Source organism: Vespa velutina, chromosome 13 (assembly GCF_912470025.1).
Source record: "Vespa velutina chromosome 13, iVesVel2.1, whole genome shotgun sequence".
NCBI classification, from domain to species: domain Eukaryota; kingdom Metazoa; phylum Arthropoda; class Insecta; order Hymenoptera; family Vespidae; genus Vespa; species Vespa velutina.
In genome coordinates, this window is record NC_062200.1 from 2742325 (window position 1) to 2752324 (window position 10000).

The following is a 10000-nucleotide window of genomic DNA, read 5'->3' on the forward strand; positions in this document are numbered from 1 at the left end:
TTTTCACGAATCCTAATCTTATTTTACCTATTGAACTTCTTTTTCTTTTATATTATCTCATATAAAAGAGAAAGATACAGAGAGAGAGAGAGAGAGAGAGAGAGAGAGAGTATGAGTTTAATTAATCTAATAATATCTTTAATTAAATTTATATCCTATCGTATTTATTAAATAAATAAATAAATTTATATTTATCCGATAAATTTATATTTAATCGATATTCCTTTTCAAAGATCTTAATAATAAGTATTCATATGAGAAAAAAAATATTACGATTCTATGGCTAAATGAAGAAAAAAAAAAAAAAAAAACCAACGTTATTCGTCTTATCGTTAGATCAATTTCTAATCTTTCGTCTTATGGGATTATAATATTATGAGATTATATAAAATTGATCGTTTCTATGAATTTACTTATAAAACGAATTATTGGAAAATTGTATATTTGAACTTAATTAAAAATAATTTGAAATCATTGCTATGTAATATATTCGACGATATATCGTGTAGCAAATTATTGTTAATATTTTAAATTGTTTTTAAACTGTCGGTGGTTTTGTTGAGAAGAAAAACAAAAAAAAAAGAAAAAAAAAAAACACCAAAGCAAAAAGAAAAAAGAAAAAAAAAAAAGAGGAAAGAAAAAGGAAAAGTTAATTTATTTCACTTAGGTCTATTAAGGGATGCAAACGATGAGTCTTTTCTTGAAAATTTGAACTTGTTAAATCTTCTATGTAGTTCTAATTAGCTTGAAAAACTTGGAAAAGATCAAAGAAGAAAGATGAAAGTTTTTAATGCTTATAATAATAACCATCACTAAGCTCTCATTGACGTTCGGTAAATGATCGTCCTGTTGTTTTTTATGGATGAAAAAAAATCATAAATCCACATCTTAAACACGTTCTTTGTCGGTGGTCCGAAATTCTGAAAGAATGTTTTGTTTACATCGAAGTTTAACTTTGAAATATCTTGAATATTTTTAATAAACCTTTTAAAATGCCATTATATATAAATATATATATATATATAAAAATTATAAATGTTCCAAAAGAAGAGGATTTGAGAAAATAAATTCTATTTTAGAATATTCACAAATATTAATGTACAATTGTTTTCGTACAATTATGATATACAATTATCATATACAATTATATAAATTGCATATGATAATAATGGATTATTCGAACAATAGTATTCAAAAATTATTACATTTTGTAATATATATATATATATATATATATATATATATATATATATATATAAATATTAATTTTAATCGTTTCGAGATTATTATAGTGTATGAATGAAATTTATCCGATGATGTATTTATTTCTCTTTTGTTTAGAGTATTGTCTATATCAATTATTTTTTTCTTTTTTCTTTTTTTTCTTTTTTTTTTTTTTCAATGAATAATAATTTATATATTATCTTATAAATTTGTTTTTCTTCTTTTTAGGTTAAATACTTAAATACATTTTATATATTCTAAATAAAGAATTTGAGTTAAACTTGTTTTCTTACAATATACTGACTCACTATAAGTATATATATATATATATATATATATATATATATATATATAGAAAGAATTTTATTAGAATTTTATGTGAAATTTTATAGAATTATTTTATAGAAAGAATTTATGTGAAAAGTATTTAAACTTTCGAATTTATAAAAAATATTCAAAGGACAAAATGACAATATAAGGGGTAGAACAAATGGTTCTCATTCTAAGCCAACGAAGAAGAAAAATAATAGAATGAACGATAGAAAAGATCTAAGGTATTTGGAAATTCAGTTCGTTCTTTCGAGTTTCGAATTCTCTAAGGGTTGTATATATAATGGGAAGGGGCGGGGTATCGGTTAAGGGAGGTAAGTAAGTAAGTACGTAAGTACGTTGATCGAAGGCAAAAGGGAAGATAGATAAAAAAAAAAAAAGGAAAAGAAAAGAAGGGGATAGAGGAGGAAAAAAAGGGGGATGTGAAATGGTGTAAGAAGAGGGGATGAAAAACTAACTGGCCAATGGCGTTCTCTGTCTTTTTCTCTCTCTCTCTCTCTCTCTCTCTCTCTCTCTCTCTCTATTTCCATCTCTCTCTCTCTCTAAAGAAAAAAATATAAAGAAAAATAAATCTCTTTATAAATTTTCTTCCCCCATTTTTTTCATCCCCCGAACATTCACATAACTGCAGACAAAAAAAGGAAAAAAAAAAAAAAACAAGAATTAAAACAAACCATGTATTTCATTCGACTCGAAAACAAAATAAAGAAAATAAAAATGATAACACAATAGAACAAAAAAAAAAAAAAACACAAGGAAAAAGAAAAAGAAACAAAGAAAAAAAATAAAGGAAGAAAGATGTCCAATGTTCTCTGGGAAAGAAGAGAGAAAAAGAAAAGGAAAAAAAGAAAGGAATTAAAACAAGCCATGTATTTCATTCGACCATATAAAAAAAAAAAAAAAAAAAAAAAAAAAAAAAAAACGGAAAAAAAGGAAAAGAAAGAAAATGAAAATGATACAACGAGAAAGAAAATAACATCAAGGAAGAAAAAAGGATAGAAAGGTAAAATGAAAGAGAGAAAGATTTTCGATGTTCTCTTTATAAAAAAAAAAAAAAAAAAAAAAAAAGAAAAAAAAGAAAAAAAAAGAAAAAACCTATATATAACAAAATTATATTTAAAATATAACAGATAATATTTCCTCATATCTCTTTTCACTTTTTTCAACTTTCGAAGGGATACGAATAGATCGTGGATTGAGATAAAGAGAGAAAACAAAATTGAAACAACGACAGGACTTTGAGAGGAGATAGAAACAGAGAGAGAGACAGAGAGAGAGACAGAGAGAGAGAGAGAGAAAAGGAAATAAAAAGAGAAAAAAGTCGTGAAAGAAAATGAGATAGATAGATAGATAGATAGATATAGGTTGGATGAATGGATGGATGGATGGATGGATGGATGAACAGATGGATATGTATAACCAGGCCAATGGGGTCGCATCGTTTCTTCGTAATTTTCGATTTAACCTTAACGCCTGAGATAATGGCCGACAGATATTCCGGCCACGTAACCTACAAGCTCGAATTTCCGTTTGCTGGAGGAATACGATCAGCGTCGAAACATCATAACGGCATACGTGGATACGTGTTGTCTATATATCGTTCTCTCTCTCTCTCTCTCTTCCTATTTCTATCTCACATAGTCTCTTGCGTTCTCGTCTGACCCCATTAACGTTGGTGGTCCGCATTATCGTCGCATTGATATTAGGTACATACGTTTCTAAAAGCATCGAGAATAGAACATTGCTCCGGGATCAAAGGCATTATCAAACGGATATTCCAGCAGATTATTATTATAATGACTTTGAGAGATCATTGAACATAATGTTTCGAACGTTACGATACGTACGACGTTATCAAATATACCTAATTCTATAATAATACGTATATATATATATATATATATATATATATATGTGTGTGTATAAATTTATCTCGATTAATCGAATGTAATAATTATTCGATTAGTTTTCAATGATAATTTATTATTATTATTATTATTTACCTTCTCGTTCCGGCAACTTCGACGACCTTACACCGACTACGACTCCACCAGAATGGCGTTAATGTCCAATAGGAACTGCTAGCACTCCTTGCCCAACCTTCCTCTGGAAACAATAGGACCTGTAATGAAAAAAAAAGAGAGAAAAGAAAAGTAAATAAATAAATAAATAAAGAAAGAAAGAAAGAAAGAAAGAAAGAAAGAAAGAAAGAAAAGAGGAAAGAAAATTAAAATTAAAATTAAAATTAAAATTAAAATTAAAATTGAAATTGAAATTGAAATTGAAATTGAAATTAAAATTAAAATAAAGATAAACATTTATATTTAAGTAAGATCACGAAAGGAAGAATTAACTTATTAATTTTATAATCGTAGAATCGTATTGAAAGAATTATCGATATATGTATATGTATGTATTACAAGGGTGGATTATTTTCTATTCTTTTTTATTTTCCCCCATTTTTCCTTATCTCGCAATAATATTTCGAGATAATTTAGCCGAAATTTCATACGAAAATTTAGCCTATTTCCTTTTTTTCTTTTATTATTTTTTTTTTTTTCATTCCTTTTCCTTTTTTTTTTTTTCTTCCCCCAAGACAACTCGCCTCCCTCCCCCCCCCCCCACCACCCTATTGAGAATTCTTACATCTTTCTTTTATTTTTTTATTTTTTTTTTCGATATGCTACTATCGAGTGCAAAAGAAAAAGAATAGGATAGATAGATAGATAGATAGATAGATAAGAGGAAGAGAGAGAGAAAGAGAGAGAGAGAGAGAGAAACATGCGAGTAGAATATTGAAATCCCCGAGGGCCTCTCTCCCTCTCTCTCTCTCTCTCTCTCTCTTAGTCACTCTGTCTCTGTCTTTCTAGTTTACGAACGTAAACCAGCTAGAATAGTGAATATATGTATGTACATATATATGCGTGTGTACGTGCATGCATGTGTTTCTATATCTGTATGCCCGTGCATGTATGTGTTTGTATATATATGTCTGTGTGTGTATGTGTTTGTTTGCGTGTATGTACGTGTAGATGTAAGTGCATACGAATTGTCAGAGAGTTACAGAGCAGTAGTACCAGCAGCACGTTTCAGGCATCGCGCTTCACGAAACCTGCTTGCACAATGTTCCCTTACTCGGTGTGCTGCTCGCCTTTTGTACTCCATCGTTCGCCAAGGATGAACGAAAAGAAAGAAAGAAAAAAAGAAAGTAAGAAAGAAAGAAAGAAAGAAAGAAAGAAAGAAAGAAAGAAAAGGCTTTTCAATTTCTTCAACGCATGACTTTCGAATTTTCTCCTGTGTATGATCTCACTCGGCGAAAGTATCGAGTTTATCTTTTGCACGTACCAACAGAATAGAAAGATATATCCAAGAAAATAGATCTCTCTTTTTTTTTTTCAGCTTTCTCTCATTTCGTTTTTTCTTTCGTTTTTTCGAGTTTCTTGTTTTTTTTTTTTTTTTTTGGTTTTTTTTTTTTGGTTTCTTTTTTTTTTTTTTTTTTTTCTTTTTTTTAATCTTTCCGAAACAACTCGCACGACACGCAAGAAAGCTTAATATATACGGGACACACACAACTTATTCGATCTGACAATTACGTAAGTTAAAAGAAAAATAATTCAATCGATTAGAATCTATGAAGGAGTGTATATATATATATATATATATATATATATATACTGTATAAATGATATTCTATGATTCAATCGTACGACATGTCGGAGATTATTGAACGTTTATATAATGGATATATTAAAGGGAAAAATCAAAGTTGTTGATATTATTTCTATATCAACGTAATTATTTCTTCCAAGAAAAATCTATTTCATTCGATCAATCGAACGAAGCAACTATCAAAGGAATCACTAATCAATTGTTAATCGATTCAATTTAAAAATAAATATCGAAGAAAACAATAACTTTGTTTACAAAAGAAATCCGTAGTTCGAACGAAGTTCAATGAATCCCATCGTCGATTATCCTCAAATATTATATTTACAATTTACGTCGGATGGAAATAAAATAATAGAGATAAACAATATCGATATTGTTAAGAGAGAAAGAAAGAGAGAGAGAGAGAGAGAGAAGAGAGAGAGAAATAAAAAGAAGAAGAAAAAAAAAAAAGAAGAAAAAAAAAGGGAACAAAGGGAAAAAAAAAGGAACAATAGTCGACTAACTTTATCGTGAAATCAATTCGCCTTGCTCGAGCGCGCATTAGCTTCACCGTAGAAAGAATATAAGGGATAGAGGGAAGGAGGGTGGGTAGAGAAAAGGAAGCAAAAGAAAGAAATAAAGAAAAAAAAAAAAAAAAAAGGAAAAGAAGAAAGAAGAGAGAGAGAGAGAGAGAGAGAGAAAGAGAGACAGAAAGAGACTCTCGTTCTGCATCGAATATTTTCTTCGTGTCAGCGACTTTCCTTAACGTTTTGACTTTTCCCTGATAATCTTGGATATCTACTAGGGCGAATACCGCTTCGAAGTTATGCCAAGTCGAGAATTTTCATCAGTCAAGGTAAGATTCATCGCGGAAGAAAGTAAAGGATGAAGTAGTAGAAAAGGGGGTAGAAAAAGGGGTAGGTAGATAGATATAGATAGGTAGGTAGGTAGGTAGGTAGGTAGGAAAAAGGGATTGGGTTGAATTGAGATTGGGGTATGGGGTTAGGATGAGATGTTGGATGGTTGAAGAGGGGAGAGATAGAAGTAGAGAGAGAGAGAGAGAGAGAGAGAGTTAAGGGGAGAAGGGCGGGGATAACGGAAGAACGGGGTTTGGAGAGGGTGCTTGATCGAATCCCGAATTACCGCAGGATGTCTCGTTGCCAAAACTTCTTAATTCGTCGTTTTGGAACGACAGGAACGAAAACGGTTGGAAGGAAGAGCACAGGCCTCGAAGACGATTTACTCTCCTGCAGTAGACGATGTTAAAGAGAGGAAGGATGAGGAGGATGTAGAAGAAGAAGGAGGAGGAAGAGGAGGAGAAGGTGGAAGAGGAAAAAGGAGGAAGGAGGAGGTAGAAGGAGAAAGACGACGACGACGACGAAGGGGATGGTTTGAAGAGAGAATGAGGGTGGAAACACGTAGCAATGCACGTCGCGATTTTATCGACTCCCATGGAATTGCATTCGGCCCACGTAAACAGAAATATCCAGAGAGAGAGAGAGAGAGAGAGAGAGAGAGAGAGATCCTGGCACAAGACCCTTTTATCCTCTATACCGTTTCCCAAGTTCTGCAAGATTTAACAAATTCGTAAAAGAAAGAGAAAGAGAGAGAACATTTAATATACTGGAAGGACATTCCTCGAACGAAATAACGAAGTACTTTTTCCGAAATTTTCAAATTAATCTTCAACAATGACATTTTACAAATCGATCAAACTCTATCTTGTCCATACATATAATATAATATAATATAATATAATATAATATAATATAATATAATATAATATAATACATGATTATGAATGTATAATATATAATTATATAATTATATTTAAAATATAATTTTTATTAATTCGATCGAAAATTTTAATATTTTTCTAGATATATATATATATATATATATATATATATATATATATATATATATTGTATCGATAAAAATTTCGAATAGAACGAAAGAAGTAGAAAAAAAAAAGGAAAAGAAAAGAAAAATCTTGCCTTTGAATCGAATCGATGTAATCGACACAAAGTTCGCCCCCTCCCTCCCACCCTCCTCCCCACACCACTCAAAGCCAAAGAATTGGAATAAACGGTGCGAGAAAGTGTAAAGAGAAAAATAAAATGACTATATTGGATAGTCGTTTTATTTTTCTATTGCATTATTCAGGGTGATTTCCTCTTTTCATGAGGATCTAGCCAGTAGGTAGGTAGGTAGGTAGGTAGGTAGGTAGATAGGTAGCTAGGTAGATAGGTAGGTTTCAACGAGAGAAAAGCAGACAGGTTTTCTCGATGTCCATAAAGCATTTAAAATCGAAAAGAGGTTTAGAAATGCAGCCAATGTGTGGTTCACGAATCGCTAAAGTATTCAGAGACCAGGAAACAATCCCAAATGAACTAACAACTCGGTGCTCTACCTGCCAATTATTTGCTCGCAAACTACCATCGAAATTCACGTGATTACGACTGTATTTTGGTACGTTTCAATCCGCGACGGATAAAACCCACAGTCGCCGACCGATCGAACGATCGAACGATCGATCGATCGATCGCCCATTATCGATATAGTATCACTAGTTTAACTACTAAAACATCGGCATCATCGCCATTACCGGTTTGCGCCATCACCGATCGATTCGATTTTGCACGAACGTACGGCAACGATTATCCAGACCGTTTCCCCGGAAACGTTTATTTTTCGTAATGGCCTCAACAGCCTACGGTTTACGGTGAAGAGAACGCAAATACCATTTAAAAATTCTAAAACGATAAAATATAATATTTCATATACATCGATATATATATATATATATATATATTTATATACACGTACCACGTAAATACACGTAGATTTAATCGCTATCAGGGGAAAAAAGAAAAACATTATTTCAAAAGTCATTTTATCATACTTTTATAAATATACTTAATTATCGGTGTTGTCATTGTGTTATCGTATTATTGCATTCGATGGTAACAATATTCACGTGTGAAATGCAATTAGAAATGCAATTATTGCACCCAACCACGAGGTAGAGAGCACACCGTAAATTTGGTTGCGTCTTAAATAATAGCACGTTCTTCCCTTTACATACGTACTCACTCACGCTCATTCATTCACTTATTTACTTACTTACTTATTTACTTATATTTCGTAACACGGAATAATCTATTTAAATGATTTAAATAACTTATCGTAAATATCAGAAATAATAAAATCGTGCATTTCAAGAAGATGCGAATTATTTTCATACATTAGATTGAAATGATTAAAAAAAAAAAAAAAAAAAAAAATATATATATATATACATGTATATATATATATTTTTTTTTAAATTATGATTCATTCTTTTTTTTTTATTTTTCTCTCATACTTTCCAACATCATTAAATTCGCGTTATTCATTAACGCGTTAAACTTTAATGCGCAATCCTTTAATAAAAATTGTTTGGTAGAACTTACGAATACGAACGAAAAGAAAAGAAAAGGAAAGAAAAAAGAAAAAAAGAAAAAAAAATGAAAAGAATAAAAAATAAATACCAAAACAAAAAGAAAAGAACTCTCATTCATTTAAACCTACTGCCTAAACTCTCGTTAATACGATATATACATGCTTTTCAATGTATGCGTGTATTTATATATATATATAAATATATATTTATATATATATATATATATATATATATATATATATTTAATGGCTCGAACGTAGAAAGTTGAGAAAAGACTTCGAAGGTTTTGCACCCTCGTGATTTCGACAAAGTCTACTACATTCGTGTTACCCTCCCTCCCTGTTGAGCTCTTTTCAAAACCCGAGATTCGTATACGTTCACCCATTCATATAAACATACATACATACATACATACATACATACGTACGTTCATACATCTATAATACATACGGTTGTATAAAAAAAAAAAAAAAAAAAAAAAAAAAAAAAAAAAAAAACCGTGCACACATAGATAGATACGTCTATGGATAATACATATACGTTACGTACTAAATGAAAATAATTACGAAAATACCCCTTGGCTTGGATATCTCAAAGGGAAATAGAAAGAGCACACGCAATTACGAATATTGCCGTGTCTGTAAACCGATGCTGACTCGACTCGGTTCATACCACCCAGTCCGAAGAGTATCGTTGCTTCGTTTCATCTAATACATTCGTGGCTTGGCTTGCCTTGCCTCTGTTCATTCCTCCCTCCCTCCCGCCCTCCCTCCTACCCTTCCACCCAACCAACATCCGCCTACTCGCTCGCCTTTACCATTCTCCATAACCCGTACGGTTGAAATAACCATAACATTCGCCTACCATGTTCTCTTTGCGTTTCCATATAAAAAAAAAAAAAAAAAAAAAAAAAAAAAAACGAAGAAGAAGAAAGGAAAACATAGAAAAAATGAAAGAGAGAAGGGGATGGGGGAATATATATACCAAACGAAGAAATGGACGATAAGCAGACATGTCTCTGCTTCTAATTCGTAATGAGAACAAGCAGATTTATTTCTTTTCTTTTCTTTTCTTTTATCTCTCTCTCTCTCTCTCTCTCTCTCTCTCTCTCTCTCTCTCTCTCTCTCTCTGTCTCTCTCTGTCTCTCTATGTTTGTCTCTATTTCTGTCTGTCTCGCTCTTTTTCTTTTTCTTTTTCTTTTTCTTTTTTTTGTTTTCTTATTGCTTATTACAACATCCAGTTAAAAAAAAAAAAGAAAAATAAATAAATAAAAAGGGAAAAGCTACGTAGAGATTTAATAAGCGAGTCTTTTGATGATAATTACGATTTTTTTTTATTCTCCCTTTAAAATGA

General features: G+C 31.1%; 1 protein-coding gene across 1 annotated transcript in view; it reads right to left on the minus strand.

Moving 5' to 3' along the window:
* LOC124953652 overlaps window positions 1-10000 on the minus strand; it is a 69755-nt gene that overhangs the window by 17292 nt on the left and 42463 nt on the right. Inside the window, exon 2 of the mRNA XM_047505348.1 lies at window positions 3558-3676. Within this exon, the coding sequence (XP_047361304.1) occupies window positions 3558-3676 (119 nt within the window). The remainder of the gene's footprint in view (window positions 1-3557; window positions 3677-10000) is intronic.